This window comes from Scophthalmus maximus, chromosome 21 (genome assembly GCF_022379125.1).
Source record: "Scophthalmus maximus strain ysfricsl-2021 chromosome 21, ASM2237912v1, whole genome shotgun sequence".
Taxonomy (NCBI): Eukaryota; Metazoa; Chordata; class Actinopteri; order Pleuronectiformes; family Scophthalmidae; genus Scophthalmus; species Scophthalmus maximus.
The window spans coordinates 11863013-11882548 of record NC_061535.1 but is presented as its reverse complement, the minus strand read 5'-3'; the positions used below and the strand labels follow the sequence as shown (position 1 = coordinate 11882548).

General features: G+C 46.9%; 4 protein-coding genes across 5 annotated transcripts in view; 1 reads left to right on the top strand and 3 right to left on the bottom strand.

Moving 5' to 3' along the window:
• Positions 1-3503: 3503 nt before the first annotated feature.
• Positions 3504-10593, bottom strand: alg14 (ALG14 UDP-N-acetylglucosaminyltransferase subunit). Its single transcript, XM_035619065.2, has 4 exons — positions 10380-10593; positions 9343-9494; positions 8424-8546; positions 3504-3838 (listed from the first exon to the last, which is right to left on the bottom strand). The coding sequence occupies exons 1-4, from the start codon at positions 10519-10521 to the stop codon at positions 3608-3610; spliced, it is 648 nt and encodes a 215-aa protein (XP_035474958.2). The 5' UTR covers positions 10522-10593; the 3' UTR covers positions 3504-3607.
• steap2 (STEAP family member 2, metalloreductase) lies at positions 10162-17352 on the top strand. Of its 2 annotated transcripts, none has more exons than XM_035619055.2 (7): positions 10162-10274; positions 11495-11547; positions 12367-12849; positions 12949-13115; positions 13680-14207; positions 14294-14458; positions 15643-17352. In XM_035619055.2, exons 3-7 carry the CDS (start codon positions 12432-12434, stop codon positions 15934-15936), a joined length of 1572 nt encoding a protein of 523 aa, XP_035474948.1. In that variant the 5' UTR covers positions 10162-10274; positions 11495-11547; positions 12367-12431; the 3' UTR covers positions 15937-17352. The 2 variants fall into 2 exon arrangements, with proteins under 2 accessions (XP_035474948.1, XP_035474947.1); XM_035619054.2 differs by having other exon boundaries at positions 11495-11643.
• Positions 11669-19536, bottom strand: part of plag1 (pleiomorphic adenoma gene 1) — a 24302-nt gene continuing 16434 nt past the window's right edge. Inside the window, exon 4 of the transcript XR_007030267.1 lies at positions 11669-11694. The gene's annotated coding sequence lies outside the window, so the exon portion shown is untranslated. The remainder of the gene's footprint in view (positions 11695-19536) is intronic.
• mos (v-mos Moloney murine sarcoma viral oncogene homolog) lies at positions 17467-19487 on the bottom strand. Its single transcript, XM_035619058.2, has one exon. It carries the CDS (start codon positions 19241-19243, stop codon positions 18221-18223), a length of 1023 nt encoding a protein of 340 aa, XP_035474951.1. The 5' UTR covers positions 19244-19487; the 3' UTR covers positions 17467-18220.

Below are 19536 nucleotides of genomic sequence, written 5' to 3'. Positions count from 1 at the left end.
ACACACACACACACACACACTCTCTCTCTCTCTGTCTCTCTCACACACAGACAGACAGACACACACACACACACACCACAGTGTGTAGGAGAGCCTGTGAACCACCCGAGCATCCAAAGTGACAGTAACTTACAGTTATGATGACAACATTGTTCCATAAAAAAAAATGTTGCACCTTTTCCTGTTACCATATTCTTCTCATGCACATTACCGGTAACCAATTGCACACTATGCACTAAGATAAGATAAGATAGTTTCATTACACGTCCCACAACAGGGAAGTCTGGCTGTTTACAGCACCAAAGGGGGTTGCAGAAAATAGAGATCTATATAACAATGCAACAGTAAAATTTAAAAGCAATAAGATATTTACAATGCAATAAGGCAAGTCAAGTCAATTCAACTTTATTGTAAATTTCTGCAATATGTTCCAAGACATACAGAGCAATTGAAAATCCGTTTCTCTCGCACCCGCGGTGCAATAAGTACAACAATATAAGATAGGTAATATATACAATAAATTAATTCTAAATAGTGCAAAAGTAAAAGTAAGGCAAAGCCAAACGTTATAGAAAACCTAAAGAAATTAAAAATGTGCAATAAAAAGGAAATATTGTACAGTATCTGAAATATACAGGAAACTAAATAAATTGAATGAATTGAAAATGTGCAATATAAAGGACATAGGGTGCAGATTAAATGTATTAAATGTAAATCATGTACCAAGAAATATTTTTATGTAAAAAAAGTTTTTAAATGTAAGTACCACAAGCCTAAATATAAAAAAGATGATTTTGAATCTAAGAAAGAAAAGGAGACATGACAAAATCTATAAACCAAAATACAGAATGGAAGACTTATTTGTATGTAAGCGTTATGACCCTCGAAGCTTTGTATAAGAGCCGCTCAAAGGCCGACCGATGTGAGTGAGTCCTGCTGGCTGTCATGGACTGCCCCCCCCCCGAACAGTCACCTGACCTCGACCACATGGAGCAATTACGGGGAGACGACTGGAAGATGGAGAAAAGCCAAAAACTCTGTGGCAGCATCACAAGAAAAAGCTTTGTGGAAACATTTTGTCAGATCATGCTGGGAAAAAACACACAGGTCATTGGGTTTCGCGAGTGCATCATGTTGTTGTTGTCGTCGTCGTCCCGCAGTGACTCCCCGGCCTGAGGGGGACGTCTCAGACCTTAGTGTACATACTTCTGTTTGTAGTTTCTTTATGCATACCTATACCTCCAGTAGCTACAGTATAGTCACATCACCACATCGCTGGGCCTTCGTCTATTCCCCAGTGGTCAGTAACCTATCAACTGTCCATTTGATTCTGTGCAGATATTCACGACGAGCGAAACCGAGGATCAGTTTCTGTGGAGATAACGGCTGCGTGAACACACAGAGGCAGATGTTGAACCCTCCTCTCCGCTCATGTCAAGCAGCTGCAGCTCTCTGCGATTCCTCTCCACAGATACTCGAGAGCCCCAGCGGGTCTATAAATAGGCCCAGATGTCACTGGCGAAGGAGAAACTTTTTGCTCCGTCTCTTCCCTCCTCCTCGTCCTCCTCGTCTTTTGGGTTCAGTTCGGCAAATTGTTTACGGAGCTCATCCTGTCCAGTGGTCCTTCCAGGGACAGGAAACGCAGCACAAAGAAAGCAAAACAGAGCCCACTGACAATGCTGCTGACCCCTCGAAAATCACCCAACGTTTGAAACACAATTTGTTCCAAGATTCTCCTTAAACGTCGACCGTGGAGATGATTTTAATACAGTGGGTATTAAGAGACAGCTCTGTGCTTTCTCTGCTGACGCTTGGTAGTCCGGAAAACTAAACATAAAACCTGGATTAAACCGTTGTTTCTTTTAAAATCTCACTGCACTAAGCTTTAAAGCTAGTCTCAGACTCAAAGGGATTCATTTTTAAACCCTTTCAAAATCTCACTTCAGTCCTCCGTAAACCTAGACAGAATAATAAACCCTGTTGTTCCTGACCATTCCAGGACCGGGACCAGTTTTAACTCTTGATCAGAGACTGACAACCGGCTGTACAGTAGCTGTTGTCGCTCCCATAGATTCGATTTCCATCTCTATTATTTAACATTAGCTGTTATGAAATTGTGGAAATGTGAATATATCAACAGCGTTACCTACGGTCTCAAAAAATGACTATTGATGATGAAATTTATCAGTTTCTTCTGATAAAACTTGGAAAAGAACTTATCCATGTGAAATTGCTAAACTAATAAAAACAAAGTCCTTATGAGACCATCCAGAACCACCTAGAGTTCCCACTGGGGAAAGAGGAGATAGATGAGATGGACCCCCAGTAGACCTTATGTGAACTGGCACTGTCAACAAGTCTGGGATGGACCACAGGAAGTGTAACATGACCAAAATCAGGTCTGAGAACCATGGTACCTAGGTGATTCTTGTGAAACCATTACGAAGAAGGGGCAACTGTGCCCTGATCCTTTGGAGCAATGGCGTCATCAGCCAAAGGGGAGACGAGGGCCAACATGCTGGAAGAACCAGAGAGGCCAGACCACAAACACGATAAGACTGACGCAACTATTTCCTGGAGGGGCGTCTGCTGGTTTCCAAGCCCTCCTCCGAGGACCTATTCCCATTTAGGAAGATCCAAGAAGGTACCAGGATCTTGGGGAATCAGTGTCTCAGCGGAGGCGAGGAGGCCTTGCACCTGCCAACTAATACACTGAGCTCACAGAGCATCGTATCTCTGTCCGTAAAGCAATTACATGTATAGTGAACAAAAACATCATGTGGGACGTTGGGAACCATTCTGTATTTCCTCCTCCTCCTCCGGGGGTAAGACATGGAGTGGGGTGGCAGCATAATAACGTGAGCCACAGATTTTTATCCACATTGACAAGAGTGGGGTCGCCCCTGGTTACCCCTTCCCGCAATTGAGGAAACAGAATGCTGTTAATGAGGAGCGCTAACAAAGAGGGAGTCACCACAAGGCCAACACTGTCTGCAGTGTCAGTGAAGTGGCAACATGACCGAGCAAAAAGAATGGGAGGACCGGTTGGTACGGCTCTATTCCCAAAAACCCGACAGCATATCAGCCCACACGCAGAAATATCAAACAGAGCAGTGATTGTCAGGGGCCGACAGTGATGACCGTAAGAGAGCACAACACGTGCCAAAAATACAAACTACAAGACTTTTGGCCTCCATTGTACAACTAGTGGTGCGTTCACACCAAACGCTGCGGGAATTTTGCACGCGATGAGATTTACATACAAAGCCAAATTACACAACGCGAGGAAACGGAATTCGCATCATCCGCTTCACTCACTCGTTAGAATATTAAAACTTGAGCGAGATGTTCGCGTGCAGAGATGTCACGAAAGCCAATTGGCGTTGAGCACAGATGGTTTGCTTTTTGAGTGAGGAAAGCTTATTCTACATTACATAAAGTACAGTATACTATAGCATTAGATCCTGCACTCTGTATGAAATGATAAAAATGTATGGAAAGAATAACAATAAAAAAATATTTATTTATGTTAATTACAAGATTATTTAATTACAATATTTAATTCTGTATTTAAGAAATCTTTGTGCCCGCGTGTAACAGATTCTTTTCACACTATTCTTCCGAGGAAAATGGATTTGGGGTATTTGTCCCTGAGAGAGGACCACTGCACGAAGAAGTAGTCCGATATCAGGTACAGGATCCTCCCGGTGAGCGACAGCGTGTGCACCCGGCAAATACTTTCAACGTAAACTATGAGGACTTTCTTCATTCCCAGAATTCCGAGGAGGAGCCCAGCCGCGCAGAGGGGGACGCACGTCCCGGGGCCGTTACACAACACCTGAAACAACAGACAAAGAGGGGAGGGGAGGGAGGATGAGCACATTTCCAGGAAGTGACACACACACTTTGTTTTGCATAGGCTACGTAGAAAGCAGCCTCCTGGAGCTCTGTGATAGAACGCTTGTCTCAGCAAATCCAGGATGATGCATGTGTTGGCCAGTTTAAGATGAATATCCGTTTAATCCCTGTGCAGTAATACAACAAACATACTGATTTACGGTTCTTGTCTTTTATTTGAAGGAAAGGTGTCAGATCCACTGTGGTACCACCTGGATTCAGTGTTTCTGGGGCTCGACCCAGACTACAGACATGCACTGACATTTACCTGAACTTCTCCAGAAGGGCTGTATGCGAGAACGCAAATGTCCGCAAGTGTTGTTACGGTCTTCGTCTGGATCTTTTCATTTCCAGTCTTCTGGTAAAACTGTCCGAGTGCGCCCCTGTGAGAAATACAGCAGGCACATTTTTCTGGAGAATTCGCAGAGTGAGCGGGCCGGGCGTGCGGACGACCGTAGACAAAAACACGGTTTGCTTATTGTTTGATTATTGTGAACGTGTCTGACTCAGGCGATCTCCTGCTGCGTTTCGTCACATGTGGATCGGCAACGCATCTTCTGCAGACGTTCAGAGTTTATGTCTGACAAGAGAACAAAAGGAAAAAAGGTTATTATTTTGTATAACCATGTGGTTGAGCTGACCCCAGGTCAGGTCCACAACCTGCGATGAGGGGCTCACAGGTGAACTCAAGGGCAGACAGGACAGTACAGTACAGGAAATGAGTGCGTACGCTCGCTGCACGACGAGATCCTGGGGGTTTGGAAGAGGTATGTGGCGCTTCGAGCCGACGCGCAAGTGAGCCGCACTGCTTGAGCTCAACAACACTCAAAGAGGAAAAGAAATGTGTTTGGTGCAAAGTGTGAAGATTAAAAAGGCAGGGGTGCAGAAGCTGGCATTATGTGCCAGATTAAGAGGCAACTGAGTAAGACTCAAAGGCAGAAGGGGGGAGGGGGGCTGGGATGAATAAGTGGCCTCAGGGCTGAAGGGGGTGGGGGGGGGTTGGTCTTACAGGAAACCAGGCAGAGCTTTCTCTGGAGTCTGGAGAAGTCATCAGACGAACTCCACAAGTACAGACGCTGCGGCACCGTGCGCTCACGGAGATGCACAGATCGGGGAACTCGCATTCACGAAATGTTCATGTCGCATCTGATGCAAACATTTAGATCACAGACCTTTTTTATGACGTGGTCAGTAAATGAGTAAATGAAAGTAAAATATCGTCCGAGTCTGCCACGAGCACCGGCTGGTTTCACCACTTGATCTCGAGCTCTCTCTGGCAGCAGTCAATAGGATTGTGAGAAATGGAAATCTTATTTCCAGGCACTGGGTTTTGCGCGCGCACACACACACACTCACACACACACTAACACATAATCTGATAATTGTGCTGCTTTTCTTACAGTGACGTCAAGTCTTACGCCACACAAAAGTTGGGAACCCGGTTAATACAGCTGGATTTCTGGCATGTGTACGCTTCCACCTGGACCCTAAACGGGTTTCAGAAATGCTGCGACAATGTGGCACAGACTCTTACAACCTCAGTGTCTGGCATTGGGGGGAAAAAAAAAATGTGGTCAGCGGTCAGTTCTTCATATGGACGGAGAGTTGGAGGGTTGTACGTTGTGAAGGTTGTAAAGCCAGTCGTGTCAAAACGTATGTTTTATGATTCTTATTGGGCCACCGCGTTCATGACGGCGGCTCTTGGGCCTGTGTGCCGTCTTAAGCCTTGGCCGGAAAACATTCCTGGCGTGACTGGCCCTGGTAAGTCCCTGGCTTTGTTTCCAAACCAGCCCCGAATAACCAAAGGGAGAGCGCTGCTGCACACCACAGAGCTGTTACCGCCATTTTCCATTTCCCAGATTATTTTCGGTGCCCACACAAAACTGCGACGCAGACGTCACCGTCAACACCGGAGAAAGACCGTCCCCGGTGTGTTCAGTGGATTACCCAGAGCTGAAGGGACCCTGTATCTGGAAAGTTTTTTTTATTTAAATCCCATTTTCCTTCCATGCCGTCAGCAGCAAAGACTAAATTCAATTTAATCTCCATTGTATCGGGTTGGAGGCAGATATTTTAAAAACCTACGCACGTAAAAGCACAAAAAAAAATTTCTTTATCAATCCGACTGAACGGATTCCAGATATTTACCAACGGATTCCATTGGTTGGTGGGTTTGTTTGTCGGCAGCACTGAGCAACAACCACCGGCTGGAAACGTGGTGGCAGGATGGGACACGGGCCAAGCAAGAAGCCGTTCCATTTGAGCATGGATCCTGGACAAAGGGTCCTGGATTCTCTCTTTGTAATTGTGAGATGGAGCAGTTGTTTTTGGGGACATTTTCATGGAATTCCCATGGAAATAATTCATGGCTCTTGAGGGGAAAAAAACCCAACAGGCATATTTTAGGGGACTGATATCTATGAGTATGTGCAACTTGGTGCAGCCCTAATTGAATTTAAGGGGAATGTTGGCCCTCGGCGGTGGTATGAGCTCGACTGAGGAGGGCCATACTAGTCGTATTAAGCCTTTGTGGGCAGGAGCAAGTTATAGTAGCCAGCGTTTGATCCATTTTTCCAATCGTGCATCAATGTGATCTTGTAGCTCGCAAAATTGATTAGTGGAAATGCGCACTGCTGTCTGGTATTTTAGTGACGGGAGCAAATGTCAAATTTATCAATGTATAATCTAATCTACAACATGACACAACTTCAAAAAGGGGAAGAGGTCTAAATAGGTTCTGAAGTATTTCAGCATATATACAACAAAAAGAAGCTTTTTTTTAAAAAAATACATTTTTCTCACTGTATTTGTTTTCTGAGTGATGGTGCATGAAAAGTATCCTGGACCTTTGCCAGCCTATTATGGCAGAATACAGGAGTGAAAGACATCGCAGAGCAGATATTGTCTAGTGACCTACAACTGGAAAAGAAAATCTGCTCCGGTTACAGACTTTGTGGACAAAGGTTTCTGTTTCTTTGGTGACGTCGCAGACGTCTGGCAGACATCGAGGAAGATTCGTATCTGGACCTGTCGCTGGCTTCGTATCCAGCTTACAGTGAGAAGAGAACGGCGCTGTGACCCTGTCGTGACTGGCAGCGAGTTCAGCGAGGGGGGAAACCCCCCGGAGACGTCGTACAACAACAAGAAGAAGCGTGGATTTCCCCCCTGTTACAAAAGATGATCCTGGAGAGATCGTAATCTGCTTCGCGGGCGGAGATAACTCGCTCCACGAAAGCTGCAGGCACATTATGATAATTAAATGATGTTTATCACGGCTCTGGATTTTTCAGACAAAGATTCAACAAAGGACTGATGTTGAAACATTTGTTCTGTGCTTGTAATTACATGATCTTTATGGAAATCCTTTCTGACAGGATCATTAAAGATACGATGGGATATGATAATAAAGTTGGAGCTATGATTGTTCATGGAAAAAAGGTACAAATTATGTTAAACATTCAGATTATTATGACTAAACTTATTTTTTTTTACTAAAACCAGTCACAAAAAACAAAATATATTGATTTCTGATTAGATCTCAGATGCTTTTATTTGCACTTTAGTTCGTATATTTTTAATGATCTGTGCTCAGTCTGAAATGTTTGCAATTTGTTTCCAACTTAATATTGCATCTGCAAAACTATGTGTATATAATAAGAGTAGTATGTTTTAAAAAAAAGCATTTACTGTATCACTTTTGGCGCGTTTGTTTCCATACTCGTCGGGGGATTCGTCCCGAATCAAAGGTCTTGTATTCCGTGTCATGAATTGTGCAAACCACAACAAATTCAAGAATCGTGATCGCTAGACAAAATATTAAGTGTCGCGTGGAACGGCGCCGGAAATTTGCTGACCATGAAAGTCAGAGTGAAGTGTGTGCGATGAGGCCTCAAGTTGTTCCGAGCCGAATAACAAATGCCATTCTGCACTTGATCAAATGTTCTGGTTCAAAATTAGATTCAGCTAAATTTGTTCTGGGAATGGGGGGTATCAGAGGAGCCCTATTCTCTTGTTAATGAGACAGATGCTGCGCAATTCAACGGGCATGATCGTGTTGCGCAACAACACGAGATAGATGTCGGCATTGTTTTGTTTTTCGTGAAAGAGGAATCGGCGCGTTTGTAGCTGCGTGTTGTCGGCATGGGGCTGCAAGTGCAGGATGGAGATGGATGAGTTTGTGCTCTTCCAGAGGGAATCAATGTTTCCGGCGTATTTTCCAAATATATTACTCAAGGGGTTGGCAGGGAAAGTTGTGGAAGGTGTCCGGAGCAACATTTTTGCAAACATTTGTGTCAGGACATACAGCCCCTTCCAAAGATTTCAGGATAATGTCCGGAAAGGGAAAGCGCTAGTCTCTATGGATCGAGCCCCACCGACACTGAATTCTGCATTTCCCATGATGATAATAATAAAAATAGCAACCAACAACCACTTGATTGAGTAATGCAGTACTCTGTTAGTACATTTATATTGTTACACTTTGTCATTGTGAGAGCACAGCGACCGACGTTCCCGTGTCCACTCACCACATCGGGTCTGAGTCTGAACACCAGGGGGACGGAGTACTGCAGGGCCTTCAGGGTGCTGACGACCGAGGAGGTCCAGGACTGGTGCACCTCTCGGCTCCGCGGGATCCGACAGATGGTGAACTGAGGGACGGACGGAAACGTATCGGAAACATGAGCAACGTTTGTATGGCGACAGAGTACTCGCCAGGAAACTTCAGACTTCAATATTTCAGATTTCACAGAGTCCATAATGGGATGTTTTTTTTCGATCCTATGCTGCCAGCAATAAAGGTTCAGACCAGAAAAATCTAATTTACATTTTGCGGTATCTGGCCATACAAATCCTTTTGGTGGGTAACTGAGTCATCTAGATCATATTAAATAATAAGAACATATTTGTACAAAACACACGCAATAATCCGTCCACTAATCCATTAGTAAATCAAGAGAAAATTTGATTATTATTTAAGTAAATTTTCATGCAAAAAGTTATTCCTCACTGATAATCAAATAGGTATAAAAGCAGAAATTAGTGTTGTGTTTTGCTGTGCTTGTAGTATGATGTCAGAGAAGCACAGGTGAGAAGTGTACTTGTGCCACCTGCTGGTGAAAACTTAACATGGCACGATATCACTAGTTACAGATCATGCTCAATAAGTAAAACAACAAAGGTAACAAATCTTTAAAATATTAAAAAACTAATCAGGAAAGTGACTTTATGTATGTAAATGTATTTTATAAACATGGTTGGTGAGGTCAGAAACCAACGTGGCTTCTCAAATAAGGCCTCTTATGTCAAAACATAAGGATTGAAATAGAACTTACTCACAAATCTTTGTTTTTTGGGGGGGGAAATGAAAAATGATAGAGACAAATGTGAGAGACGGTGCTGCTGCAACAACCTCATCTGATTTGACATGGATTATGAGCTGTGTACCTGCGTCTCAGAGTCCGAGCGCTGTCTCGACCTCTCGAACGTGCAGATTTTCTCCTCACTCATCTGGTCCGTGTCGGCGATCACGTAGTGCCGCGGTGCGTAGGCCGCGGACAGGCACTCCGTCAGCCGCAGGATCTCCGTGGTGTGGCCACCTGCAAAACACACAGGACGCACTGCTGATGACGATGAAGGTGAGGATCAGCTATGTGAACTTTCCCTGCAGTGAGATGTCGGCATTGGAACAAAGGAAATTTCTCCCAAATACCATCACAGATTCTTCTGCATCTCGATATACGTTTATAAAATTGCATATGTCCGGATTCACTCATTCTCTTGAGGCACACATTAATGTGTTGAAATCACATGATTATAATAAGCAGATTATATTTGTACACATTTCCTCCTTAGTTGCACATTTTCTCTTCTCCTGCACAACCTGTACAGATGCAACTCTTAGAGACATATTTCAGTATTTTATTTCCTTTATTATATATATTTTTTTTACTCTTTATATATATTTAATATAATTGTATAGCTTTTCACATATCGTCCTATCGTCTATCTTATCTTTCTCCTTGTACTCACAGTTCTTGCTTTTTGAATATTTTATTTATGCACCAAAACAACTAAGCAAATTCCTTTTATGTGAAAACCTACTTGGCAATAAACATGTATATTCGTTAATAGTATTATTAGACGTGTTCTTAAAATTACAATCAGAAAAATAATAATATATAATATAATAATAATTCCCACAGGTGTCGTAAAAAAAAAAAAAAATGTAAACCCCCCCGTCCTTACTCAACTTTTGGTACAGTCCACTGCGTGTTGCTGTTTGTTAGCACGGAGGCTACGGAAGTGAGCTGTTGACAGAGCTAAAACGTGTCCAGCTTGTTCGCTGAACGTTAATGTACCTTCTCACGAATCGTAAGGTAGAAACAAACGACCCGGCTCAAAATAAAAGAAAAGGAATGAGGCAACAGTTGATTTTTTTAATAACAGCAGAGAGAAAAGCGTTCGTGTCGTGGCCGGTTTACCTGATCCGGCGACGACGAGCACAGCGACGCGACCTTTGGCCCCAGCTTTGTGCTTCGGTCGATTCTTCACGACGATATATAACCGGGCAATGAAGAATAAACATGTGAATATAATAACAAACGCAGCTGCTTCCGGGAACATCGTGGCGGATGTGTAGGAAGAATCTACATACTGTGCTTCGCCCGGAAGTAGATCCCTGAGTTGGGGCGTTCAGGATGGTTCACGATCGTTACAAGTCCCTCCGCCTTCAGCAGCACACACTGCCCCCTGCCGGGTGACGAGGGGAAGTTTTTAAAATAAATGTTTCATAACTTCTCCGTCTGCTGCTTTTCAGTTCAGTTTAACTCTGTCAAACTTCAACAATGTTTCTTTTTTTGCAGCTGCTACCATTCATTTATGGCGATCGATATATCGGTTGGTCGACGATATTCACCGATATGAGCGTTCCACAGACATATCTGCATCTGCATGCGTTCATGTTTGCCCATATGCAAAACTTTATTTTTTACAGAATAAATGTAACGATGCAGAATAGATGTGCAGTTATGTTAACATTTTACATTAAAAGATATTCCTTTATTTTCATAGTTTGAGTACAATATGTTTGGTTCTATTTGTTTTTTTTTCTTTTTCTTTTTGATAAAGTTTATGGTTAAACTGTGAATTATCAAGCTTCAGATACAATTCTTTGTTTGACAGTTTTTAGGGAAACGACACTGGAGTCCGGAACAGGCAAAGATAACACAAGTGGCTCGTCAGCAGATACAATATGTATTTCTGATTTCAACATTATATGGCATCGTGCTGCACAAATATTTGTTCACATTGCGGCTCTGATCATTTAAATATATACTAATATTAATGTAGTTTTTTCCGCTTATTTTTTTTCTGCATATTGTCCACAATATGTAAAAACTTTTTTTTTTTTACATATCTCTCCATATTGGCTATAAGGTTTATGTAGACAATACATTTAAGGTAGATTTGATATTTAAAAAAAAAGAAAAATGTGAATGATACTTATTCTATATTCGTTGTTTTAGTTGAATTATTGTTATCATTTTTATTCAAATTGTTTCGATTATGAATTCATTCCATCTGTTCTCTCCTACAGTCCGTGAACGCAGCGTGTGTTGAGACAGCGGAGGCTGGAGCAGCAGCATCAGGGTGAGGATGGAGAGCTAACGACCGGCCAGTCAGTGGTGTGTGTGTGCGTGTTTGTGTGTGTGTGTTCCTCCACGGCAGCGTCCGTATGATTGACAGGTGGGTAAAACACCATCATCACACTCACACACACACACACACACACACACACTCATGTGCGCGCGTCGTGTCGTGTCGGTGACGGTGTGAGCGCGTTGTCACCATCTTGCCGTGTGTTGTTGCGCGGCTCCACGGTCGAGCAGCGCTGCGCTGCGCTGCGGCGCTACAGGTGCACGCGGGCGGGCTGTCGTGTCCTTCACTGGGGCACAAGGTCTCCGCGGCGCTGCGTCTCCCGGGGGACGGATGACCCCATCGTGTCCTCTGATCAGCGTCCTCCGGGCGGATCAAAGATGAGGACGTGATGGGTATATTAGAGCCAATGTAGGATGTACAGGACACACGCGCGCGCGCACACAGAAACACACGCACACTTGCCTTCCTGCAGTTGTGAGGACACTCATTATCACAACGTCTTACCCTGACCTTTAACCCCAACTCTGACACCTAGCCCTCAAACTTAGTCTAAACCAAGTGTAGACCCACCGCAACGTCACCCTCTGGTTCATGACCATCTCCCTTTGAAGCCTCGGGGTTTGGCACTATGGCCAGCGCCATCATCATCATGGTTTTCTCTGAGAGCAGAAGTAACCATGTTCGGAGCTGGAGGGGGGTTTGAAGAAGACTTGAAACTAGAGATGGAGACCATAAACTAAAAATGTTTACTGACGTTATACATCACTGTGGGACGTAGAGAGTCATTTCCTTTGCTCCTGTCTCCTTTAGAGCCACTGAAATCGTCCTGAGCAGAAAACCACAGAAGAAGAAGAAGAAGTGACAAGGGAGGACGGATGGACTCCATCTCCATGATGAGCAGCAGCAGGAGCCACGTGTTCCTCACCGGCGCCTCCTCCTCCTCCTCCTCCTCCTCTCACCACCTCCACCACGCCCAGCAGGCCTGTTTCCTGCCCAACGGCATGAAGAACGGGGGAGTCGGGGACGCCGGGGGCGCCGCCTGCCCGCCCGCCCAGCCCGCGGTGGCCGTCCTGGGCTCGGGCGACTTCGCCAAGTGCCTGTCCATCCGCCTGCTGCGCCGCGGCTTCCACGTGGTGGTGGGCAGCCGCCAGCCCAAGCTGGCCGCCCAGGCGTTCCCCCACGTGGTGGACGTGACGCACCACGAGGACGCCGTGGGCAAGGCCCGCGTCGTGTTCCTGGCGATCCGCCGCGAGCACTACTCCGTGCTGTGGGACCTCAAACACCTCCTGGAAGGTAGATTGACGACGCACGCCGACGACACAAGTTCTGTGATATTGTTGTGACCTTGCGAATGAACCTTGCCTTTTTTTTCTCCAAATCGTCCTCCTGCAGGAAAGATCCTGGTGGACGTGAGCAACAACCGGAGGGTGAACCAGTATCCGGAGTCCAACGCCGAGTACCTGGCCTCGCTGCTGCCCGACTCCGTCGTGGTCAAGGGCTTCAACGTCATCTCGGCGTGGGCCATGCAGCAGAGCTGCCCCAAAGACGCCAGCACGCAGGTACCAGTCAGATAAAAACGAAAGACGACGAGGACAAGAAACTTGTCACGAAGGTTCATAGCAACAAGCAGCCTCCTGAGAATTCAATAGCAACTTTCCGTTCACCGTCTCCTGTGATGAATGGTTTGTTCAGACGTCACTTTTTTTTTTTTTTGTTGGCATCTGTGTTTTCTCCTGTGATCGGCAGCCGTCTCTCTCTGACACATTCCCCCTCCTCTAATTTTGGCACAGATTATTAAAAACAAAAACGCCGCAAGCCTTCACGCGCAGTTAAAAATGAATGCAGGACACTCGCAACGAAAAGAGCTCCTGGCTGCTGAGTAAACCCTGAAATAATCCCCCAATCAGTCAGCCGTCCTTATCTTATTTGGATTCTAAAAACCACAGGACCACACAACTTCCTGAAGCTTAAACTAACACCACCGTGGGTGGTGAAGAGTTTCACGTAGAGTCAAAAAGACGAAGCGCTTCGAAGCGTCTGAAAACGGAACATCTCCGGGGGTTTTTGTAGTAACTGTCGTCACCTCACAGACGACAGACGTTTCCTGTGACCCCTCCGTGCAGGTGTTCATCTGCAGTGACTCGGTGGAGGCCCGGCAGCAGGTCATGGAGTTGGCCCGCCAGCTCAACTTCCAGCCCGTGGACATGGGCGCCCTGTCGTCCTCGCGCGACATCGAGAACATGCCCGTGCGGCTGTTCCCCGGCTGGAGGGGCCCCGTGCTGGCCGCCGTGGCGCTCTCCATCTTCTTCTTCGCCTACTCCTTCGTGCGGGACGTCATCCACCCGTACGTGAAGCACAAGCAGAGCGACTTCTACAAGATCCCCATGGAGATCGTGAACCGGACGCTGCCCACCGTCGCCATCACCCTCCTGGCGCTGGTCTACCTGGCGGGCCAGCTGGCCGCCGCCCACCAGCTCTACTACGGCACCAAGTACAGGCATTTCCCGCGCTGGCTGGAGGGCTGGCTGCAGAGCCGCAAACAGATGGGCCTCCTCAGCTTCTTCCTGGCCGCCGTCCACGTCCTCTACAGCCTCTGTCTGCCCATGAGGAGGTCGGAGAGGTACCTGCTGCTGAACACCGCCTACCAGCAGGTCGGTGGGACACTCACGTATGTCCACGCTCACACTCGTACGTTTCGACCATCCCCATGTTGAGCCTCCTTCTTGTGTGTCGCCAGGTCCACGCCAACGTGGAGAACGCCTGGAACGAGGAGGAGGTGTGGCGGGTGGAGATGTACGTCTCCTTCGGCATCATGAGCCTCGGCCTGCTGTCGCTCTTGGCCGTCACGTCCATTCCGTCGGTGCACAGCGCGCTCAACTGGAGGGAGTTCAGCTTCATACAGGTACACACAGTGTCTTAACCCTCTCTCTTTCACAAGAGACGGAGGAGGGTGGCGTGCGAAAAACAAGAGTCCGGAGTGGATTCGGGGGGCAGATGTCGATATTAGAGAGTAAAAAAATTCTGGTACCGAATTTCTCATACCGATATATTGGCCAACATCTTTATTAAAAAGTAACATTTTGGAATTATTCCTAAGATGTTGCTATCAAACCCCTTATGACAAAGAAATGCAATTAGCGCTTGATAATGTACAGTTTAAAGAAAAACGTATTACTATAGTAAATAACTATAAATAACAATAAAACAAAAATACATGAAATTTGAATTAAGAAAATAAACATAGATTTTGTTTATTACGCTACATGCAAACAAAAAAAAGCTTTTCTGCTTTGTTTCATTCTGCAAAATAATAGTTTATCGGCCAACCGGTTTATCAGTCTGTCTGATGTGACGTCTCATGACAGAGGTGAGCGCAAACATCTTTCGTTTTTTGTTTTTTTCTTTATTAATTCATCTGCCAAATTTTTGAATCAGTACATTGATCATTTTGCAGTAACTGAACACAGTCACTATACTCGCACCAGGCAATAGGAGGAGGGAAAGTTGGTGACCTCCAGATGCGTCATTGCCTCTGAATCAACCAATAACAGAAAAAATTGTAATTGTAATAGCTGGGATTCAACCAGCAGAGGGCAGTCGCTGGGCATATTTAAGACAAGTGGAGAATTCAAACTCAAATGTCAAGATGTTAACCTGAATCAATCAACAACGCCACCAAATAGCCATATATATATATTGGGTTTTCAGCTGAAAAGGAAAAACAATTATGTGTTTCGTTATTATTTAAAGAATCAATGAGCTTTGCAGCTTGGGTCCAAACGATCCCGTGATTCTGCAGAAAGTCTTTTTTATATGATTTGTAAGCAGATACATAGACATTTTTTCTTCAATGGACATAATCATATTTTGTGATATTGTGTATGTCGCACACAGAATCAGAAAATGTGTGATTCATGTCTGCGTGTGTCGAATTGTTACAGCCAATGTTTCTGACCGGAAACGTCAAATCAGTAGCCAGACTGCAGTAACTAACTTCCTTTTTGTTTGGGAGAGTTTGTCCCGTGGGAATATTGCAAAATGCCGCAGGAGTTGTGTGTCTGACCTGGGTGCCTGTCTCTGCCGCAGTCCACTCTGGGCTACATCGCCCTGCTCATCGCGACCCTCCACGGCCTGCTGTTCGGCTGGAAGCGGGCCTTCGAGGAGGAGGCCTACCGCTTCTACCTGCCCCCCAGCTTCGTGGTGTCGCTGGCCCTGCCCGTGTGCGTGATCCTGGGCAAGGTGGCGACGCTGCTCCCCTGCGTCGCGCGCAAGCTCCACCGGATCCGCCGGGGCGTGGACAGCAGCCAGCACCGGTGCCAGCGGCTGGAGCCCGTGGGCTCGGCGGCCCACGTCTCGCCCGAGCGAGTCACCATCATGTGATCGGCGCCGCACGGGGCTCTGTGCTCCTCTAACTGGGGATTTCTTCCCCCACACATACTGCCATGTGCCAAATGAGCACCATTTACTTTATATTTTGAGAATAAGATTCTCACTTATTCCTACCTTGTTATCGTCAACAGTTTTCCTCCCGACATGTGAATTGTGTTCATGTGTACGTAGCCGCGATGCTGTTTCGCCGTGAGCACTGATCTTGAGCAACTATTACGTTACGGTTGTTTTCCCAAATTGTGAAAGCTGAATATAATGTCCTGTCAGTGTCCCCGTCAATGTGCTCCAAAGTACCTGCCAAAATATTTCGCCAACACGCATTAATAATACACACGACATATATTTGTATTGTTTAATTTTGAGGAGTATAACCCACAATGGTATCATTGTGATGTCACTACAGACAGAACGCACACGGTAAAGGTGTTTGTGTTTTGCCAGGCAGTAAAAAGAAGACAACTGTGAGTTGCATTATGGGAATTGTAGGATGCAGTGTTTTGGACAACCCCTACCAAGGGAATAAAAGTCAGGGGGCGAGGTCGAATTGTCAAATTGGCTAAGGAAGTTTACCAAATCTTGACGTGACCCGGGAGTATTTGATCGGCAGCCATGATGAGAGCCGTTTGGGTTCTCTAAATGCATAGGAAAGGAGCTTCAATGCTTCCTTTCCACCTTTCCTCGACCTCATGACGTTTCTCACTGAGGTCACGGAATAGTAGATAGGGAGGAGAATTCGTCCTCACCCGGGACGTGTCAGTCCCTGCTGCGCAAACCAAAATGCTGTAATGGCCCTTTAATTATCCACTTGCAGGTTGATACGTTTCTTTCTAGTTGTCCTATTCTTGCAGACACAATGGAATAATACTGAATTGTCATAATGTGCCATAGAAAAACAATGATTAATTTATGAGGTTGTGTCATATTACTAGTAACTTTTTCGTTGTTAAACTTGTCATTTTTTGCAAACTGTCAAATGTGGAGTTTTTTTTTTTTAAATATATATATTTATTCTGCAGCATCACTGTGTTGTTACGACTTCCCCTCTGTCATGTAGCAGTGGATATCGTGTCCGTCTCGTCATGTTCTAATGTCTCCGACGGGGAATTCATCATGTGTTCACACACGGACTTCTTGTGCCTCGTCATCCGAAACAGGCCAGATGATCTGATGCTTTTTCAATGTATTTGACGTGTGTGTGTGTGCGCGCGTGTAAACTTTTCCCATCAGCTCCGATGCTGGTGTCGAGCCTCTCGACGTGTCCCGTCAACTTGGAAGACTGCAGCTGTTGTCCCGCGGCAGGAAGACGATCAGTCCTTTCATTTCCTCGAGTGAGTCACTCTGTTCTTTCCCTCGCAATAACAAATAAAGCTAAGTGTGACGTTCACTGTGGCGGATCGTCCATCTGAAGTGTGTTTCGGGGTCATTTTCACAATCCACTGGAGTCCGTAGTAACTCCTACAATCAGCCGACGATCCCCAAATCGTTTCAGAGGCAAAAGCAAGAGCCGGGAAGCGGAAAAAACACATTGTATAAAAATAATTTTAATGAAAACACACAAATCACACTCTTTAAATCTCACATTACAACCGTGGGGGCGAATAAAGCTCCACTTCACAACCTATTTCGATTCTACACATTAAGAACCAAACGCGGCTAAAACAAAATCCGGACTTTAACAGCAACTTCAGATATGATTTGTTTTGTAAGTGTTATTTAGAGGAAAGAGAAATATGTTGTGCTTGTCAACTTTGCACACACATTTAACCACCGGTGAGTGGAAACTTGTAGTCTGCATTTGAAGAAGAGTGCATCAGCCACCTGCTAGACTGCCTCAGCTGATGACTTTTGACTTTGCACCAGATTCCACTCAATTAAAGCACAAATTTCAAAAACGTTCCTCTGAGGCACAATTGAGCCTCACAGGAAGAAAAGGGAAACTGCGCAATGTGCCACTTCAATTAGTCACAATACATTTCACTGGAGACTGATTGCAACTAAATATGCATTAATTCAGGCAGAATAAGTGATGGACAAATAAATCTCTGCTGTTTTTTGTGCCGAATTGAAGAGGACACCCTTTAGTGGTCATCTGACGAATTGCATTTCGTGAGGCACATTCCATTTACGCAATTGAACAACAAGGCACTTAAATTGTGTACTTTTTGAATGGGGTTCGGCACAAATGTGACCATAGGGGGGGAATTTAAAGGGGGTGAGGCTGCAGGACAGCATCATCATTAAAACTCGCCTAAAACTTGACATCTCAGTGAAACCCTCATGTCCGGGAGGAGCGCAGCTGCTCCAGGTGAGGCAGCAGCTCCTGGGCGCTGGGTCTGCAGCGCGCGTCGCCGCTCCAGCACCGGCCCAGCAGAGTCGCGCACAGGCGGCCGCGCGCCGTGCCGAACACCGGGTGAGCCCGCACGGACGGCCGCAGGTCGTGCGCCACCACCGCGTACACCACGTGCTGCCGGTCGCCGGTGTACGGCTGCTCCCTGGTGGCCAGCTGCCACAGGGTGATCCCGAAGGAGAAGATGTCCGCCTCGGGCGACACCGCCTCGCCCTTCAGCAGCTCCGGCGCCCGGTGCGTGTACGTGCCGCCCACGTGGCTCAGGTGCGGCGCGACGGCGCCCGCGTCGCACCCTCGGTCCAGCTTGACGGAGCAGCCGAAGTCCACTATTTTGCACACGTCCGCGTCGGACACCAGCACGTTGGCGGGCTTGATGTCCAGGTGCACGACGCCGTGCGCGTGGAGGAAGCTCAGGCCGCGCGCAATGTCCGCGGCGTAGCGCAGCCACCGGTCCTCGCCCAGCTCCGCGCACCCGTAGATGACCTGCTGCAGGTCGCGGCTCCCGACGTACTCCATCAGCACCGTGCCGATGCTGCCCTCATCGCCGAAGTCCGCCGGCACGCAGGTGGTGGCCGCGATGACGCGCACGACGTTGCCGTGGCGCAGGTGCGCCGCGTTCAGCTCGGCCCAGAAGCTCTGCCGCGACGCCAGCTTGTTCTTGGCGCACTTCTTGACGCGCTTCAGCGCCACGGTCTGCCCGAGGTACTCCGCCCTGTAGACGGAGCCGAAGCCGCCGGAGCCCACGGGCCGCACGCAGCGCAGCTCCTTCCAGTGGATCACGGAGGACCAGAGCCGGCTGGCGACCCTGCCGTGCGGCCGCTGCACGGGCACCTGCAGGCTGGTGGCGCCGCCGTGGGAGGGTCTGGTCAGCGGGCTGCTGCACGTCCCCAGGTCCAGCGACGGGTAGATGTCTTTGGGCAGCAGGCGCGTCACGGGAATCGGAGAGGGCATGGCGCATGTTCGGCGACAAACTGCGCCGCGGTGTGAAAGTGGCGCCGCCGACTGAGCAGCAGCTCCTGCGCCTCACTGATTTTCAAGCACACTCACACACTCGTGCAAACACACACACACACACACACACACACACGCGGAGCCACACTGCCACTTAGTGTTGTGGAGTATGTAATGCGTTCTGTTTGGGTTCAACGGGTTCATCCCACTGGTTCAACTCAGTTTGTTCTGTCTGCAGCAGGGGAGGACGGGTAATATGAGCCACTCTCTCCCCTTCCCCCCCCCCCCCCCCT